At 54.2% G+C, this 19591-nt stretch overlaps 1 protein-coding gene across 2 annotated transcripts in view; it reads left to right on the forward strand.

Annotated features, from left to right (window-relative positions):
- The first annotated feature begins 2977 nt into the window (after nucleotides 1-2977).
- The window catches only part of prickle3 (prickle homolog 3), a 40771-nt gene continuing 24157 nt past the window's right edge, over nucleotides 2978-19591 (forward strand). The window contains exons 1-2 of one of the 2 annotated variants that reach the window (XM_069183661.1): nucleotides 2978-3641; nucleotides 13150-13232. In XM_069183661.1, coding sequence (XP_069039762.1) covers nucleotides 3600-3641; nucleotides 13150-13232 — 125 coding nt within the window. In that variant the 5' untranslated portion in view covers nucleotides 2978-3599. Of the gene's footprint in view, nucleotides 3642-13146; nucleotides 13233-19591 lie in introns of both variants that reach the window. The other variant, XM_069183653.1, reaches the window with a different exon arrangement.

Below are 19591 nucleotides of genomic sequence, written 5' to 3' on the forward strand. Positions count from 1 at the left end.
AGGCAGATCTTTATAATGGAACAAGTAACAGGTTTATTCCAGGCTGAAAAGAGAAGAGAGAAAACACAACGTTTCGGCTGTGAAGCCCTCTCTTCGTTGCAGCTGCCCACCTGAAGATCTTTATCATATTTAGTATGTAGTGAAACAGGCACTTGCTAATTAGCAAGAATGATAAGAATCAGTGTAAAACACAACTCTGCAATAACAAGATTTCATTTTGTTGGTGGTAATACAATTATATTTTTAACGGAAAAACTGCCCAAAAATATATGTGCTTGTTGGTGACTTTGCACAAGTCTTTATCTGTTCACAGGGCCAGGCCAAATATCTGTCACTCTGTCTGTCCTGACAATCCGTTTGCAGCAGATCTGCTTCAGGCTGCAGTTTCCCTGTGTAACAGGAAGAACACTGACAGCCAGCCAGGCAATTCTCCCCCCAGATCGAGCTGCTCTCCTCCTTGTCCTTATCTGCTTCTGGACGAGGGGGGTGTGGAAACTTTCTCTGAAGGAAGAGGAAAGGCCAAAGACGCCTGAAATAACAGACTGATAGTCCCTCAATCCCAGTCACCACAGGGCTGGGATCACAGAGTCTTTACTGAGAGACCCGTCCTGTGAGAGTCTGACACAGGGCTGGGATCACAGAGTCTTTACTGAGAGACCCGTCCTGTGAGAGTCTGACACAGGGCTGGGATCACAGAGTCTTTACTGGGAGACCCGTCCTGTGAGAGTCTGACACAGGGCTGGGATCACAGAGTCTTTACTGGGAGACCCGTCCTGTGAGAGTCTGACACACAGCTGGTTACAAAATGGATGGATGTTTTTATGCGTTTCTACGTGTACGATGTTTGGACGTGACTGTAGTTCAGACAAACAACCACAAGAGGGAGACAGTTGTCAACAATCTCCATGGTGCTCTAACAGGTCCAGTGACAACAGCATCAGCACAGCAGGATGCAAGCATACACATTTCAACATTTTGAAAACACACACACATTTCTGCACTCTTACAACCCTGCACACATTTAAATATTCGTACAACCAACATGATTTAAAATGATAACTAAAAACGTTTCCTAAAACAGCAAGTATAACAAATGTGTAAAGTGATACATTAGGATCTACAGTCCCAGTACAGTAGAACAGTCCTGATACAATAGGGGCTACAGTCCCAGTACAGTAGAACAGTCCTGTTACAATAGGGGCTACAGTCCCAGTACAGTAGAACAGTCCTGTTACAACAGGGGCTACAGTCACAGTACAGTAGAACAGTCCTGTTACAGTAGGAACTAAAGTTAAATAAAATGTCCATGTTTTACAATAGGCACAGTCTAGTAATCAACAAGTGGTAACAATGAATTACAGGAAGCTGGGTTATCTTAGATAAGGGAGTCTATTCACTGCACATTAAAGTCTTGGCTGAGTCTTTCCTGGAAAAGTCTGAAAGCTGAAGGCAGTGGTGCCAGACGGGCAGACACAGCTGACAGGGCAGCCAGACCTTGTGCCCCAGGACTGCCAGGCTGAGAGGGTGGTTTAGGCATTAACCACGAGCAACCAGGATAAACAGTACTGGAGTTCTGCAGGGTGGGTTGTGACATACTGTGGAAGTGATATTTAACAGCTTTGCTTTTAGATTTTATGATGCAATTATATGATAAACTGTAGTGCTGGGTAATTATCAAAGCATAATTATTTTACAAGGCAGGGATGTAGAAACCATGTGTAGTGTTTTATGTCCTGTCATGCCCTGTAACAGTAACAGCAGCAGTGACTTTGAATGAGAATCACCTTCTGTCCTGACAGCAGGACTGTGTTGTGGACAGATGCTTTGTTCTGATGCAACAGGACACCATTGAAGAAACCGAGTGTTTCTGTATCTTTGTGACTTGGGGGGGTGTCCTGTATCTGTGCAAGCTTGTGTCTCTCCCAATCTCCTTCTGTCTTCCAGTTAAAATCAGCTTTCAAACGGTTCTTATAGGCGTGGTGTGGTACACTTTTATTGAGTAAAGCATTTGTGCACACCAGAGCACTGCTTCACAATATTAGTACGATATTAATGGTCAATTGTAGTAACAAGCACTATATTAATATTGGAAGTGCACACAATATAATACAGTGTGCCTTTTTTACACAAAGAGTGGTGGAGGTCAGGAACAAGCTACCCAGCAATGTTGTTGAATTTGGTATCCCAGCTCTTAGAGTGTGTGTGGTGTGTGTGATTGCTCAGCACAGGGAGTGTGTGTTGTGTGTGATTGCTCAGTGCAGGGAGTGTGTGTGTGTTGTGTGTGATTGTCCAGCTCAGGGAGTGTGTGTGTGTTGTGTGTGATTGCCCAGTGCAGGGAGTGTGTGTGATTGTCCAGCTCAGGGAGTGTGTGTGTGTTGTGTGTGATTGCCCAGTGCAGGGAGTGTGTGTGATTGTCCAGCTCAGGGAGTGTGTGTGGTGTGTGTGTGATTGCTCAGCACAGGTGTGTGTGTGTGTGTGTGTGTGTGTGTGAGAGAGAGAGATTGCCCAGTGCAGGGAGTGTGTGTGTGTTGTGTGTGATTGTCCAGCTCAGGGAGTGTGTGTGTGTGTGATTGTCCAGCTCAGGGAGTGTGTGTGTGTTGTGTGTGATTGTCCAGCTCAGGGAGTGTGTGTGTGTGTGATTGCCCAGCGCAGGGAGTGTGTGTGTGTGTGATTGTCCAGCTCAGGGAGTGTGTGTGTGTTGTGTGTGATTGTCCAGCTCAGGGAGTGTGTGTGTGTGTGTGATTGCCCAGCGCAGGGAGTGTGTGTGTGTGTGATTGTCCAGCTCAGGGAGTGTGTGTGTGTGTGTGTGTGTGTGTGTGTGTGATTGTCCAGCTCAGGGAGTGTGTGTGTGTGTGATTGCCCAGCGCAGGGAGTGTGTGTGTGTGTGTGTGGAATGCTGAAGATAAGAGGGACGGTGCACCAGGGTTGCTGGGAGACCTTGACCGAGCTGGGAGCAGGGCAGACTCTCGGCAGTGGCGTCCCCTCCAGGGTGTACCCCGCCTTGTGCCCGCTCCTTGCCACGACAGGCTCCGGCTCCCCCGCGACCCCGCGCGCTGGACAAGTGGCCGGTCTTGTCCGTGGCGTGGGGCCAGACGCAGATGCTCGTGCGCGAGGTTAGCGTGCAGTCGCTCAGGGCTCGGCGGGGGTCCCGAGCGCTCAGACAAGGTGGGCCGATCCTGCACAGGTCGTCTGCAGACCAGCAGAGGTAAAAAAGAAACAGTGCAGCAGACGAACCTGCGCACCTACACGCGTGATCTCCCCGGAGCGGCCGAGCTTTCCGAACAGGAGTTTCGCACTCTCCTGGGGACAGAGGCGAGGAAAAGCGGGGGGTTGTACCTTTAAGAGGGGCAGCTCCTCCTACAAGGTTAGTTCACGCCAGCAAAGCTCGGCAGCGGAGCGACTCGTCCGCGGGACAGGCAGAGCGCTGGAGTTCTCTCTCTGTCGCCCCCCTTCTTTTAAAACCAAAAATAAAAACAAAACATTTCCGAGGCTCCGACGGGGACGGGCTATGCTGGCATACTCTCGTTAACGCGAAGACGGACCGTCCGCGCCGCTCATGAGTGTGTTCAGGAGTTAGCAGCGGGCTTCTCGACTGAGTCATGTTCACCCGCGGCTCGAAAAAGCGCAGATCCAACCGGACGGTAAGTTTGTGTCTGACGCGCCGGGCTGAGTTTTTGAATGTTGACCCCCCTATCCCGCTCCCCTGCCAAACTTGCATCTTTGTAAGAGTATGTGAGCGACAGTTTATTTGTGTCCCTCCCCCGAAACTGTGCAGGAGTCGTCCCCCATTCCTCCCCCCCCGGAATCGGAGTTGGGAGCTCGTCTCGCTTTCTCGCCCTTCCGAACAGCGATTTTCACTTGAGCGACGACGGCTTGGTCTTGGACGCCGGGGGAAGCCCAGCGGGAGGGCTCTTCAGTCGCAGTTATATCTCTTAGTAAAGCTACAAAGTACAGCTCCTGTAGCGCTCGCCTAGGGATCTCCTTTCATGGCGGTGTCGAGTCCTGCTCTGTGTACGGGTTGTATTCAAAGTGCTTTTTCTCGTCGAGCGCAGCTCGGTCTTCAACTTTGTGTGCCGGTGGTGCCGACACGTTTTTCACACGGTGCGGGGAAACACCTCAGTTTTAGTTTACAGTCGGGACGTCTCAGTGTTGTGAGTGGGACTCCGGTTGAGAGGTGATGTGGGGGGGGAGGGGCGCCACCCTACCTGACTCAGGTAGCGCCGACGTCATCGCACCGGGCTCGGCCGGCCGTGACGTCAGGGCGAAAGCTGGATCAGAGCCCGGCTGTTTCACCTCGTGTTCCGTCACCCGTTTTTTCTTAAACGGAACGGGTCTCGTTCTCCGGGGGAATGTGGATATTAGTTAAGTGCTCAGATCCAAGCCTCGTTCGTCTTCGCAGTTCGGCCGTAGAATGAAGAAGGAGCTTCACAGTGCGGGCTGATCTCTGGATGCGCTGTGAAACAGGGTTGATTAAAAATCAAGCGTGTAGGACTGCAGGACCGAAGGGTCAGGGGTTCGAGTCCTGGGTGCGAGATTCTGATGGACCCTCGAGCAAGCTGCTTTGCTCAGATTGCCCCAGTATCTACCCCAGTAACTGCCCCCACTGCGCAGACAGGTCTCCGGGCTGTCGTTGTAAAGGAGTTTGTTCGGAATCTTCTCAATCCAAAGGAGCTGTTAAAAAAATAATGATAAATGGAGACCTGAGCATAATGTTTCTGGGGCAGAAATAGTTGAGCTGATTCCCCAGGTGAAAGTGCAGCAGGGTGCCTGTGGAGATGGTGGTGAAGCCCAGTCTGCTGACCTGTTGCGGTTCAGACAGGTGGACAAACTGTCCCCAGGGTGCTGGACACTCTGCGCCCGCTTGCCTGCCAGGGAGGGTAAACTGGTTCGAGGGCAACTGCTGTTAAAGCCCGCTGCCCAGATCGACCCCTGACCCCTGACCCCTGACCTGGCCTGTCACGACAAGGTGCTCCGCCTGCCCGCAGGATGAAGAGCGATACCAGTGCAGCGCTGTGAATGAGGCAGTAGAGCTAGGGGGCGCTCCTGTGGGCCACTCTGCCCTTGCCCAGTGAACGGGTCAGCGGACGAGCCCGGCTCTGGCCGGTGAGCTGGTCCAGGTGGCTGGGAGTCCAGCTGACCTGAAGGTCTGCAGACACGCTGGCGCTCCGGGACTAGGAGGGGAGATCCACGTGTTTCATGGCTCTCCTCCGGCTAGGCTGGAGCTGGGGTTGGAGAACCAGAGCAGGAGGTTTGACTGAATGAGATCGGTTACGATAGAATTACAGACTCGTGGGTTAATTGTTTCCTTAAGTACAGAGAGAGAGGGGGGGAGAAAGAGCTGTTTTGTGATTGTATGAAGGTCAAACTGAAATAACAGCTCCACTGTTTTTTTTCTTGAGAGCACTTCCAAAAATGCCTTTGAGAATTCTCCTCAGTAAAGCTCTGCTTTCACGGTCGCCCATCCAGCCCAAATGATAGTAAAACAATTGATCCCAGGATTTCATCCTGCTGCTTCTTGGAAGCAGCCAGACGTATCGAATCCAGCAACTTGTTCCACACTCCCACAACCTTTTGTGTAAAGAAGTGCTTCACGGTTGGTTCTGAAGCAGTGCGCTGGGGGGACGTTGTCACAGCCCTTGAGGCAGCTGGGTTTTCCTGTCCGGGGGTCTCTCTCCAGTCTCGGGGTGCACCTGATAGCTCTCCACAGCTCGTTGCAGCTGATTGGTTCCTCGTCGGGCCGCTGCTGCTCATTCCAGCTCGCTGGCAGGTCGGAGCAGTGGTGCCGCCCTGCTGGGCGCTGCATGACGGTGGCATGTGCAGAGAGCAGGGGCTGCTGGGAGATCGTCTGTCTGCGGTATCCCACAATGCCAAGGAAGGTCGGGGTCACCAAGAGGCCCTGTGATCTGTTTTCTTTTCTCTCTTTCCGCTGACTCGTGCTTCTCCTTGTGTTTTTTTTAATTCCCCCTCTGTCAAGCTCCTATTTTTCCCCCCGATCTGTCTGTGCTGTGTGTCCTGGCAGCCTGGCCTCGCCTGCGTGTCCTGGTTACTGCTGACATGCCCCTTCGTCCACGTCTGGCCCTGCACTGGAGCCCCCCGCCCCACCCCCCCCGTCGTGCAGTTCACTCGTCCTTGTTCTGTCCCAGCATTCTTCCTCGGAGGCACCCAGAATGCACCTGGATCAGCTTGGCAACGACCTTTCCTTAACCTCCTGCGCTCTGACGGGCCGAGCGGAGAGGAATAGGATAAGACAGGGCTGTGGCTCTCATCCTGTTTCTCTTCTCTGTCTGGGGTGTGATTAACGTTCGGCTGAGTGCTTGTTGACATTCACCCAAGTGCTCGTGAGGCCGCTGCCTTCAGCAGCATGCCTGTCCAGCCTGCGCTGTGGCTCTGCAAAGCCCACGATCGCACTGAGCTCTGGCCATCCGTGTGGAACAGGGGCACAGTGCATGTTGTTTGATCCCTCCATGGGACGTCCGGTAGCCATGCAGAAATCTAAGCAGGCATGACGCTGCCTGAGCCGAGCCCCCGGCTCTGAGCTGCAGGAGCAGCCTTTCACCTGCGGGACCGACGCAACCTCGGAGAACCCTCTGATTTCCAGCCGGGATCCGAGAGTATTTGAGACATCTTTGACACTGACTGAACTGGCATGACAGAGTCCCTTATAGAGCCTCTGTTAACCCCTGTTGCAAGCAGTTAGAAAGTGCCTCTTCCATTGCAGAAGAGGATTGACTGTTTTAAAACATTAATACATTTTCTTGCTGCTTGCAACTCTCCGTCTGCTATGTCACTTCCTTCAGCTGGTGCTTGTGCTTGAGCTACAGCCCAGGCGTTAAAACTGCACGCGCCTCGGAGAGGTTTCTGTCTGCTCTGCAGTTCGGCTGCGATTAGCGTGCGTCAGGCCTGGTCGTCAGTTGTTTGCTCAAGTCATGAGCCCGGGCAGAAGGAAACAAAACCTCCTCTCCCTGTGTTCAAATGATCCGCCTTGTGAATGAGAGTCTTTGCTCAAGGCCTGACTCAGCAGATTGTGCTGCCTTGAGTCTGTTTGAGTTTGTTTTCTTGGGGATTACTTTAGGATCAGCAGTGAAAGGAGAACTCAAGGGCACAGCTGGAAGGTCAGTGCATGTGCAACCTGGAACAGAAGGTACTTCTTTACACAAAGGGTGGTTGGGGTCTGGAACAAGCTGCACACAGCCATGCTGTTGGAGCTGATATCCTGGCTTCCTTCAGGAAGTGGCTGGGTGAGATGCTGGGATCAATTGGCTGCTAATCACCGAGCAAGGTAGACGGCCTCAAGGCTGCCTCTCGTGTGTGTGGCCGGCCTCACGATCTCCTGTTGCCCCTGGTCGGTTCACTGTGGCTGGGCTCTGTGGCGCTGCTTGTTCCCTGGGGAGAGGTCTCTCGCCCTCCTCTGCCCATGTGCCAGGTGGCACAGCGGGTGGTGCAGCCCGGCATCGGGTGCCGGTGTGTAATTACAGCGCCTGGCTTCTTCAATCAAGCAGCTTTGTTCCTGTCTGCCCCTCCCCCCTCCCGCCTCCTCCCGCCTGCTTTACTCCCTCCCTCCTCTCCCACTCTTTGCTGAATTGTTGGATTCTAGAAGACTGTGTTGCCTTGTCGATTGTGTGCTTATCGGAAGGGCTGCCTACATTGATGCCTTCTTGGGCATGAAGAGATGAATGTCTACAGTAACGCAAGAAACAAGTAACGGTAATGAACCTCAGGGGCGTCTCTGGGCAGAACACAGAACAATTATTCTGTGGCTCTCAGTCTGTCAGGGTGAACCCCAGGGGTACCCAGGTGTGTAGGGTCCTCACTGTCACAGTGTCACAGTTTCTGTGGCCAGGCTGTGGTCACTGACCCTCTGCTTCATCAGGGTCTGTTCTTCCTTGTTGTCTCTCAGCCCGGTCAGATGCGTGGCCAGTGTGTGTCCCAGCGGGTGAGGCTCTCAGCCTGGTCAGATCCGTGGCCAGTGTGTGTCCCAGAGGGTGAGGCTCTCAGCCCAGTCAGATCCGTGGCCGGTGTGTGTCCCAGCGGGTGAGGCTCTCGGCCAGGTCAGATCCGTGGCCAGTGTGTGTCCCAGCGGGTGAGGCTCTCGGCCAGGTCAGATCCGTGGCCAGTGTGTGTCCCAGCGGGTGAGGCTCTCTCTGCTGCGGTGTGGTGTTGTGCTTCAGTAGCTGCTCAGCAGAGTGGCGGGCAGGTCGCCCTGGTTACTAAGTGCCAGGCTGGGCAGCGCATTGCGTTGCACAAGTCTGGGAGCGGCGAGCTGTGAAGGTCAGCGCCCAGCCCGTTTGTTTGAGCACACGTGTTGCCAGGGCTGCGAGCTCTTCGTCTGCTCGGCCCCGTTACCCAGGAGCGATCGGAGGGCACGGCCAGCTCTGCTGCAAACACCCGTGTTAAATTAAGAACATAAGAGAGATTAACAGCCCAGAGACCAGGCCCCGCGGCCTTTGATGCTCATCCAGCTCCTCGTGGCTTATTGATCCGCGAACCTGGGGAGATTAGAGGGTTTGTGCAACACTGCAGCAGAAAACTTTCGACCTGGCCCTGCTTCTCTGTCACTGTTTCACATGTCAAAGATCCCTTGTATGTTCTGGGATCCCCGCTGTTTTACGCCACATCAGTGATAAAATGAATCCTTATGAAACGCAGATTCATCAAATGTTCATGAACACAGATTCAGATTCATGAACCAGAGGACACTAGTGGCCATTATGTGGAAATTAAGTGTAGTTAAAACTGAGAACAGGAAGCACTTCTTTACTGAAAGGGTGGTAGGGGGTTTGAACAAGCCATGTTGTTGTTGTTGTTTCCAGGCTTCTTCCAGGAAGCAGCTGGATGAGATCCTGGGATCAATTAACTGCTAACGACCTAAGAGCCCAGATGAGCTGAACGGCCTCTCGTTTGTCACCTTTCTTATGAATGAGTGTGAAAGGAGTAAACAGACCTCCTCTTGTGTGAGCCCAGTCGGAGCAGGAGTGTGATAAATGCTGGGTTTCTGGCCTGAAGAAAGACGAGAGGGTTTGGCGCCGGTCTCCGTGTTTACAGCCTGGTGTTCACACGCAGTTCAGAGCCTGGGATTGCTCCAAAACTGGTTCCCACAGCCTGTGGCCATTCACCCTGCTAACGTGCAGATTGCATGTCAATAATTAACCTGCAGAGCTTGCACTGGCCTGATAAGTCAGTGCTGTGTGTGTGGAATGGTTCTTGTGAATAACAAGGCAGGTGTGTGTGTGTGTGTGTGTGTGTGTGTGTGTGTGTGTGTGTGTGTGTGTGACCAGAAAAAGCTGTGCACCAGCACGTTCGTGCACAGCCAGGAACCCAGAAATCGGATTCATTTTCAAATCGGCAGATTTCTTTCCTTTCTGCATTTGCCATCTCCTGAGGTGGTTTGGTTTTGTTTTCCCCTCTCTCACACATCATTAGCAGCCCTGCGGCTCTCTCTGCCTGTGCTGTCTGCTCCGGCCGCGCTGAGGGACTAGCAGGAACAGCAGGGGGCGCTTCTAGGGTTTTGTGAAGGGGCTGGAGGGGTTGGAGAAAGCCGTTTGCCTGGTGCGGACCTCCCGGTCAGAACTCTGTCTCCGATCCGAGCCTTGCAAGAGTGGTGCTGTCGGAACAAGCTCTGACCCGCTGGCGCGAGTACGCAGTTTGGGTGTGCTTAGGGTCGCTGGCAAGGGGCACAGCCAGGTGGCATCTGTCTCACCCCGAGCAAGAGAGAGGTGTCACGCACAGTACCAGATGGGGTCCGGGCACCCAGGGCACCCAGGAAGCGATCAGGAGTCTCTGCTGTGCAGCAGGCTGGGACCCCAGGCCAGCTCCCAGCCCGCTCGCCCTCCCCGGGGCGGAGCTCAGCCGGTCCCTGGGGGGTCCCAGCGGCCCGCCCCCTTCCTGTCCTCCCTGTTGGACTCGGGGAGCTGGTCTGCAGCGCCTGCGTTTGTTTTCGTCCCGTCGTCGCCCTGCGGCTACGTCTCGGGGCGCCACCCCCCCCCCCCCCCCGCCCCGCCTTGGCAGCCGCAGCCCTGTAATTATTTTCCAGGGCCTGTCTGACGTGCGCGGACACGCCGGGGCGCTGCGGATCGTGGCCCCACGCAGGTGAAGCCGGCGTCTCACAAGCCCGCTGAGCTGCAGGTCTGCGCCCTGCAGTATGTGCTTGAGACTGGTGAGGCTCTCCCTCTCCCTGCCTCTCCGTCTTCAGAGGAGACGCACCGTTGGGATGCTCCCAAGGTGCCAGCAGATGACGAGGCTCTGTCGCCCGGGCTTGGAGAATCTATCAGTCATGGAGACGTGAGACGGTGTTGGCAGACACGCTTCCTCCTCGATCATCACAGGGATGGAAATGGGCACAACAAACATGCCTCTGTGTTCTTGCTCTGTATACGTACTGGTGGAGTGGCAGGTAGCACTGTTGCCTCACTGTGCTTGGGTCCTGGGTTCGATTCTGACCTGGTGCACCTTCTGTGTGGAGCTTGCATGTTCCCCTCCTCGTCCACGTGGGTTTTCTTCGGGTGCTCTGCATTCTTCCTGGTTCCTAAAGGCACGCTGGGAAGGGTCGCCGTGTCTGCTGGCTCCGGGCTGCCGCGTGCTTCCTGATGGTGGGTGGAGAGGTGTGCGTGGGCGGACCTTCCTGGGAGAAGGGCGGCCTTGTGCTCGACGTCTTCGCGCCAAGCTGCTCTGATGGACACCCTTGGCCTGCCCTGGCGCCGGCACTCTTCCCAGAGTGCCTTTCAGTTCCGTTACTCGTTCTGTTCCGGGATGGGGCTTGCGCTGACGAGCTGCAGCCTGCTCGGCGGGCGCTGTCGTGAGAGGGAGCGTGAGAGAGAGGAGTCGGGGGTCATAAATCACCGAGCGCCACCGGGGAGGGGAGGAGGGGGTGGAGCTGCGCTCGGCGGCAGTCGTTACGCCCCTGGCGGTGGAGTCCGCGCTGCTGCGGTCGGGTTCGCCCAAGGAGACGGGTTCGAACACACCCGTGCCTGCCTGCCTGCCGCAGTCCTTCAGCTCCTTAATCAGGCAGCTGGGCTGCGCACAGCCTCCCTCAGCCCTGTCCAAGACCCCAGCCCAGAGAGCTCTGCTGGCGCGATCAGTGAGGTACAGTGTTGCACATCTTTCTGGATCTCTTTGGATCAAAACTCCTCTCATTCTCCTTTGTTCTAGAGAGAATTGGCTTCCCCTCACCTGTCCACACACAGCGGTGCTCCGAGACCAGGATTCATTCTTGTTGTTCTTTCCAAGGCTGTAGCATCGCGTTGTTGCTGTATTGACCAAAGCTGGACCTGGCAGCTTGTGTGAGATCTTACTAGTTTCACGACTTCCCAGGGGTCCGATTCCACACGGCACTCTTGGTTTTTTATTGCTCCCTCATGCACGAGGGGGATCTGGGTATTTACCTTCCCACAGCCCTGAAACGGGTGAGGAGCGCCTTGCACTGATCAGTTTGGAATTTGAAAAAGAAGTCCTCCCCTGCGCTGCACTGCGCTGCGCGGGGAGGAGACTCGGTGCAGAGCTGTGGGTCCTGTCTGTGGACGCTGACATCGCTCTGTAGCTCTGTAGCCCAGGACAGGACTGGGACAAGGGGCTTCTCCTGGTGCAGGCGTAGACAGGTGACAGAGATTTAAGGGGGGGCTGTGATGTCTCAGGACTTCCCAGTCCTGGTATAAATAAATCTTTGCACTTATATAGCGCTTTTCTGGATACCCCAGGAATGGGGACTCTCCCCTCCACCACCAGTGTGCAGCCTCAACTGGATGATGCACCAGTCCTCTCCCCACACACCAGCTCAATTCGGGGAGGAGAGCAGAGTGATGAAGTCAGTTCAGAGAGGGGGGTTATTAGGAGGCCATGATTGGTAAAGGCCAGGGGGAAATTTAGCAAGGACACTAGGAGTAACACCCCTATTCTTTTTCTATTTTTAATGACCACAGAGGGTCAGGACCTTGGTTTTATGTCTCATCTGAAGGACGGTGCCTTTTTACAGTATAGTGTCCCCGTCACTATACTGGGGGATTAGGACCCACACAGACCGCAGGGTGAGCGCCCCCTACTGGTCCCACTAACACCTCTTCCAGCAGCAGCCTTAGTTTCTCCCAGGAGGTCTCCCATCCAGGCACTGGCCAGGCTCCCACCTGCTGAGCTCCAGTGGGCTGCCTGCTGGGAGCTGCAGGGGGACACAGCTGCTGGTCTGTGTTTTTTCTCACATGACAGGGGTAGCTGGTGGGTTGAGGCCAGAGGGAACCGGCGGCGCCTCGGAGGAAGGCGGCCCCTCCCCTCTCAGCGAACTCTTCTGGGGAGCGGCTGTATGTCTGTGCTTGCATTCCCCTCCGGTCTGCGGCGGCCAGCACATTTTTCTCATAGCATCCCGAGAGAGTGGTTTGAATTAAAATGTCTTAAACCTGGAATCTTGGCTTTCTCAAGCCACTCTCACACCTCCTGCAGACTAGATCCAGAAGCAGAGCCCCGCTGCAGCACCTCCCCGCCTGCGCGGGCAGAGAGGCGGGGGACTGGACAGGATCTGCCCCTCCCCCCCCCTTCTCGGCCAGCGTCTACGTCCGGCCCTGCACGGCGTCGGCGCTCTGTCGCCACCCTGCCGTTCTGGCCTGCGTCCGCTCCGGTTCGGTGGGCTGGGTTGAGGTCAGGGGGTGTCGGGGGGCGAGCGAGGCGGTCAGTGCGGCCGCGGAGAAAGGCCTCGTCCTGTTGTCCTGCTGACCGGGAGGCGGGAAGGCGAGTGGCTGTCTTCCTGTAGGAGCTGGAATCTCATCCCCGCCCCGGGAACCCTGCCCAGGGCCCGTTTCTGGAGCCTCGTCCTGTGGGACAGAGTTACCAGTCTGTCGCGTGTGTCCAGGCGCCCGGGGAGGCCTCTGTGTGTGATCGTGGGGCCGGCGATCCCGCTGTTGGTGTTTTTTCACAAGACTTCACGTCCTGCAGGATGCCGGCGATGGCAGCGGTGTGAGTCGGTGGGGGGGGGCAGGAGTTCTGTGGATCTGTCCTGAGAGTGCAGGAGGGGCTGTCGGCAGTTCCCAGCACGCGCCCCTGGGGTACTCCCAGTGGGGGGGGCTCCGCTCTGCCCTGCGCTCTGGCGCGTTGACCCCGTGTCCTTCCTGCGCCGCCCAGTGCCCGTGCCTGTGCCCAGCAGCTCTAACTGGACTGTTGTTCCCTCAGCAGGGGGAGTGCCAGGACCCGGATCATGGGCAGCCCTGCAACCGCTGCGGAGAGCAGTGTCCCGGTTTCCGGATGCACGGATGGAGGTACGCTTGCCGTGATGATCGATCGATCGATCGATCAGTGAATTTGTCAATCCATCAGTTAGGTGGCTGGAGCTGAGTTTTTAAGGGGAACTGCTACACTATTTTATATTTTGGGGTTGGTAAGAATTGGCGTTGAGGAGAGGATTTCCAACCACAGTGACAGTGAAATGTACACAGTAACGTGTAAGACCTCCAAATTTCATCACAAAACAGCCGTGATTTCCAGGTCTGCGCAGCGATTCAGAAGGAGGCGATGAAACCTCCAGTGAGGTGAAGCTATTACAGTATAAACAAGCAGGCTTGTGAATACATCTCTTTTAATCCCTTGGGAATGTTGCTTTCGATTGCGAGACGGCTTTGCAGACAAATACTACTGACTTACTGAGCCTGCAGATCACGCTGGAAGATTTCTGCACTGAACCTGTCCTTATTCACTCGTACATCACATCAGTCAATGGAGGAGACTAGGTGACTAGTGAGCAGGAAGGGCCGCTTCACCTCACAATTCGTCCAAACTCTTGCTCTCACCCGTGGCGAGACGGGGATTTGTGACATCATGACATTTACTGTCACAAAGTTCCTGATTTTGTCAAATTTTGTGATACAATTAATACATTTTGTTCATTAGAAACTGGGACCGCAGTTCCCCTTTAAATGCTCAAAGTTAATAGCGACAGTGCATAATATGCATAATATATACTGTATACAGTGTGGACCAGGGCTCACAGTAACAGTGTGTAATGTGGATATATACAGTGTGGACCAGGGCTCACAGTAACAGTGTGTAATGTGGATATATACAGTGTGGACCAGTGCTCATAGTGACAGTGTATAATGTGGATATATACGGTGTGGAACTGCTCACGGTAACAGTGTATAATGTGGATATATACAGTATATAATAGCACTCACAGTAACAGTGTATAATGTGGATATATACAGTATATAATAGCACTCACAGTAACAGTGTATAATGTGGATATATACGGTGTGGAACTGCTCACGGTAACAGTGTATAATGTGGATATATACAGTATATAATAGCACTCACAGTAACAGTGTATAATGTGGATATATACAGTGTGGACCAGTGCTCACAGTAACAGTGTGTAATGTGGCTATATACAGTGTGGAACTGCTCACAGTAACAGTGGACCAGTGCTCACACTGACAGTATATAATGTGGATGTATACAGTGTGGACCAGTGCTCACACTGACGGTATACAATAGCACTCGTGGTGACAGTGCAGTGACTCTGAGATGTTTAGCATGAGAGCTGCTGGCAGTTCCTGTGCAGAAGCAGGTCCAGGTTAAAGCTGAATGAGGTCTTGAACCGAGATGGAGCTCTTCTGAAGAACACACAAGGCACCGATCTGTCAACCAAGGGAAGAGACTTTCGCTCAGCCCTATGATCGTCCGAGTGGGTGTCTGTGGCTCTTGAAGCCGACACGCTGGCCTCTTTCAAGAAACAGCTGGATGGGATCCTGAGATCTCAAGGCTCCTCTCGTCTGTACCTGTTCTTCTGACACCTGGGCAATCGGGAGGCAGTCAGTGACGGTTGAGAAGCCTGGTTTCAAGCAACTATGCATCGAGACGCTGTTTTTGCAACATCCCTGGAGCTTTTCAGAGGATGCCCTAGATATCCAAAATTCACCGCACGTACGCAGTGGCCGCAGGCTGGGATATTGCGTTAGCAGCAACAGCAATATCATCCTAGTTTAATATCGCCCTGCAATCCACAACTGGCACCCGCTGAAGCTCAGCAGGTGGGAGCCTGGCCAGTGCCTGGATGTGAGACCTCCTGGGAAAGCTCAGGCTGCTGCTGGAAGAGGTGTTAGAGGGACCAGTAGGGGGCGCTCACCCTGCGGTGTGTGTGGGTCCTAATGCCCCAGTATAGTGAAGGAGAGACTATACTGTAAAAAGGCTCCATCCTTCAGATGAGACATAAAACTGAGGTCCTGACTCTCTGTGGACATTAAAAATCCCAGGGCGTTTCTTAAAAAGAGTAGGGGTGTTACCCCAGTGTCCTGGCCAAATTCCCCCCCTGGCCTTTACCAGTCATGGCCTCCTAATACCCCCCTCTCTGAACTGGCTTCATCACTCTGCTCTCCTCCCCACTGGGAGCTGGTGTGTGGGGAGAGGACTGGTGCATCATCCAGGTGGGGCTGCACACTGGTGGGGGTGGAGGGGATCCCCATTACCTGTACAGCACTTTGAATGGAGTGTCCAGAAAAGCGCTTTAAAAGTGTAGGGAATTTTTTCATTAATCATGTTGTCAATGGAGCGTCAGGCTGCTCTGTTGCTGTGCTGCTTTGATCTGTCCTGTTGCACGTGGAGACTCCCGCCGGTCGGCTAAGAAAAGGGTCTGTTCAAGGGTCTGAACCTCCTGCAGCTCTGACATCTTCTCTGTTCAAAGCCTTTTTTCATAAAGGGCCTCAGAGAAACATTGTTTTTTTTATATATATATACTGAGCATCCCAATGGCGATGTGAAGTTTCAGTTCTTATCCAGTAACAGACTGGTTGCGCTGCTGCTTGAGGAAGGGGTCGTATAAACGTAAACCTGACTCCGGATAAAATAAAAAAATGTCTCCAATAGCCCACACTGTGCCATACTGCCCACTTAGGTTTCGTCGGAGTTCCTAGGTGCGTATTTCAAAGGAAGAGACACTGAAAATGAGCTCAATCTTGTTTTGATGGGGGGAGGCAGTTTATGAAAGTCATCAGGGTTGTAAACGGCAGATCTCCAGCTGCAGATGATGAGGAGGTGTGCTCCTGTTGACTGTAATTGGACTGACGCCCCGCCCTCTCGAACGCCCTGATCCCCGCTGTCACGCTAACGCGATTAGCCCTGAGCCCCTGCTGCCGGTGGAGACGCCAGCCTCCCTCTCCGCTGCTGCGGTCTCTCTCTCCCGGGAATTCCCCAAGTTTCCCAGTTTCCCCCCCGTCCTCTTCCTCCTCCCCTGAACAGGGGTTCGGGGACCAGCTCTTGCCTTCACTCTTTTTTTACCCGTTTTTCCTCCTCCACTTCCCCGTCCCGTCTCCGAGTGAGTTGTTGTTGGTTTGGCCTGTAGGCTGCAGTGCGATGTCTTATCCCTGCTTCCGGGGTTCGGAATGGAAGTACCAGCCCTTTCCTGCAGATCGGAGCGCAACAGGATCGGAGCCGCAGACTATATAGGTCCAGCCTGTCAGAAGTCAACAGACCGGCAGGTTGCGGTGGCAGAGAGCCAGCGAGATCAGGTTCGAGTTCGAAGCCGTGTGAAGATCCGACCGGATATCCTGAGCAGGAGCTGCCACTGGCCTCCGGTCACTGCGGGCTGGCCTGAGCTCGTTACAGGGCTCTCCGCAGGAATCCCAAACCGAGGCTGAGAAAAAGGCCGTTTGATCTGGGCTTTTTTTCCCCCCCGAAATAAAGCACCTCACGTCGCCTTTTTCCTGAGCTGCGGAGTTTCAAGCACTACGGCACCAGACAGGACAGCAGGCCAGGCTGCTCGGGGTCTCTTCCCGTGCTGTTCCTGCCCCCCGGGTCCCCCGGAATAAAGGCTGCAGTCTGGCGTGTTCATAGAGGGTTTAAAAACGCACACAGGAGCAGTGGTGAGGGGAGACCCTGTCCCTGCCCAGCTCTGACCACTGACCACATGCCTGCCCAGCACTGACCACTGACCCTGTCCATTCCCAGCTCTGACCCTGTCCCTGCTCAGCTCTAACCACTGACCACATGCCTGCCCAGCACTGACCACTGACCCTGTCCATGCCCAGCTCTGACCCTGTCCCTGCTCAGCTCTAACCACTGACCACATGCCTGCCCAGCACTGACCACTGACCGTGTCCATTCCCAGCTCTGACCCTGTCCCTGCTCAGCACTGACCGCTGACTACATGCCTACCCAACACTGACCATGTCCCTGCCCAGCACTGACCACTGGCCGCCCGGCGATGACCCTGTGTCCTGGCCCTGCGGGGCCCGTCTCGCGCTGGAGCTCTCGCCCTCCTCCGGCACCTCTTCCCCCGAAGGGGTTTGTCAGGATCAGTGACTCATGGAGATGAGCCTCAGTGGGGCTGACACATGCGGCCGTGCGGAAGCGATTTATTGTATTAAGACACGGCCTGGGGGGGGGGGGGCGGGGGGAGATGGTCGCTAGCTGAGCTTAATGTTTAACCCCTTCATGGCTGGGGCGGCACGTCTGTGGGACTGGTGGTATTTGAGAGAGCGTGTCGCCTCCGTCTCTCCACATGCAGGAGTGCTGTTATTCTGCAGCGCACAGGTCTGCCGCACCCAGCTCTGCGGTCCCAGTCTGCAAGGTGGGACTGCCCCCAACCCCCCCCTCCGTGGCCTGTACGGTCTGCACTGGGCTGTGGAAGGCGAGGGGGGCTCGGTCTCGGGTGCGACAGGTGTGGAGCCCTCAGTCCTGGCACCAGAAGCTATGAAGCTATGTCTGTTGTGTGAGCTTGCAGAGTGGATTCTGACTCTGGAACCCGCATGTTGGGAAGTGGTGATGATAGTTTCTTTACCCAGAGGGAGGTGGGAGTGTGGAACAAGCTGCCCCACCATGTGGCTGTAACTGATACCCCGGCTTCTTTCAAGACAGAGCTGGACAAGATCCTGGGAACAATTGACTAGAAAAACGAACAATACTTCTTCACACAAAGAGAGGTGGGGGTGTGGAACAAGCTGCCCAGCCATGGTGTTGAAGCTGATACCTTGGCTTCTTTCAAGAAACAGCTGGATGAGATTGTGGGATCAATTGACTGCTAGCTCGTAAATGATCTAGATGGGAATACTCTCATTTGTAACTATTCTAGTGTCTTAACTACACTTTTCTGTGGAGCAGCAGCGAGGGCTCTAGAAATCTGGAAGTTTTGGATCCCAGGTGTGATTCTGCCAAGCCGGGCTGTGCTGGAGAGGGGTGGCGCAGCCCGTCTCCGACGTCCGCTCCTGAGCTTTTGCCAAAGTGCCCAGGTGTGTGGGTTTGCACACCTGTAAGCTGAAAGTGTGCAAGTCGAGTGCCGGCGCCGAGCGCGACAGGTCTCCCTTGCGGGGCCAGCTCAGCCAGGCCCTGAAAGGCCCTGGGTCTCGTACTGGTGTGAGGCCCGACCCAAGCCAGGCAGACCGCAGGCAGCTGGGAGTTACAGGCAGGTGCAGAGGAGCTCAGGAGCTAGCGCTGGCCAGACCTGGAGCCCGGGTGCAGGCTGTGTGGCTGTCTCTGCTGGGACGCTGTGTAAATGATGATGGGAGGGGATATTATTGTGCTCCTCGCCAGTACCCTGGGACCTCAGCACCTGTCTGTCACCCCTCTAGCCCAGAGCAGGCAGCACCTCTTCGTGTCAGATCGCGACTTTCTCAGGAGAGAGCCTGTCCTGCGCGGCACAGCACACGTAGCCCACTAAAAACATTTTAATTACATGTTTCGCAAGCAGTGATTTACAGTACTTTGTTGTGTGTCATATTACCCCTCCCTCCCTCTCCACTCCCCAGTGAGACAGACAACAAGAACAACAAAGATGCTCCTGTTTCAGTGGAGAGAAACTATGTGGGGGAGGTACATTTCTAACACAACAGGACAAGAATGACTTTACACAAAGAGTGGTGGGAGTGTGGAACGAGCTGCCCAGCCACTATGTTGAAGCTGATATTCTGGCATCTTTGAGGAAATGGCTGGGTGAGATCCTGGGGTCAAATAACTGCTAATTACCAAACAAGTGAGTGGGTGTCGGGCAAAACGAGCAGAAACAGGTGTGCTTGCACCATGAAGCGCATGTGCACACACACGAAACTCTGCAGTATTTCTGGGACTGGTTTGGGAACAGGTAACAGGTGACGCTGGAACGTTCCGAGTGTTGGGTCTTGAGAGAAGCTAGTCCAGTCCTGCTTCGTGTCTCTTCATCTGCTGTAGTGCCCTCCAGTGGTTTCTCTGATGTTTGTCTCCTCTTACTTTCTCTGTACCTCCCCCATCAGATTTAAAGTCAACAAGCTTTTAATGACATGACTGGTGAATTGCAGTGTTGCCAACGCAATAACAATTAGTAAACATTTACAACAAATACATCCACGTATTTGGAACACATAATAACGGTGTACAAACTGTTATTATGTTTATTAAAATAACGTGTTATTTTAGGGAAGAGATCACACACTGGGCTGCAGCTCTGTTGGGTTTCCTCCCCCAGCAGGTTTGGGAGTTGTCCTGATTCTGGCAGGTGTGGGAATTCTGGGATTAGGTTTGTCAATTTGGAGAAGACTGTTTATCTAATCCCAGGGTATTTCTCACAGTGCAGTAGGAAGTGCACCTCTGTCTCTGCTTCTCCCCGCTGGCAGTGGGTGTGCAGCCTGTCCTCTCTGGACAGCCATGTCTGCCTGTG

The sequence above is a fragment of the Lepisosteus oculatus genome, chromosome 2 (assembly GCF_040954835.1).
Source record: "Lepisosteus oculatus isolate fLepOcu1 chromosome 2, fLepOcu1.hap2, whole genome shotgun sequence".
NCBI classification, from domain to species: Eukaryota; Metazoa; Chordata; class Actinopteri; order Semionotiformes; family Lepisosteidae; genus Lepisosteus; species Lepisosteus oculatus.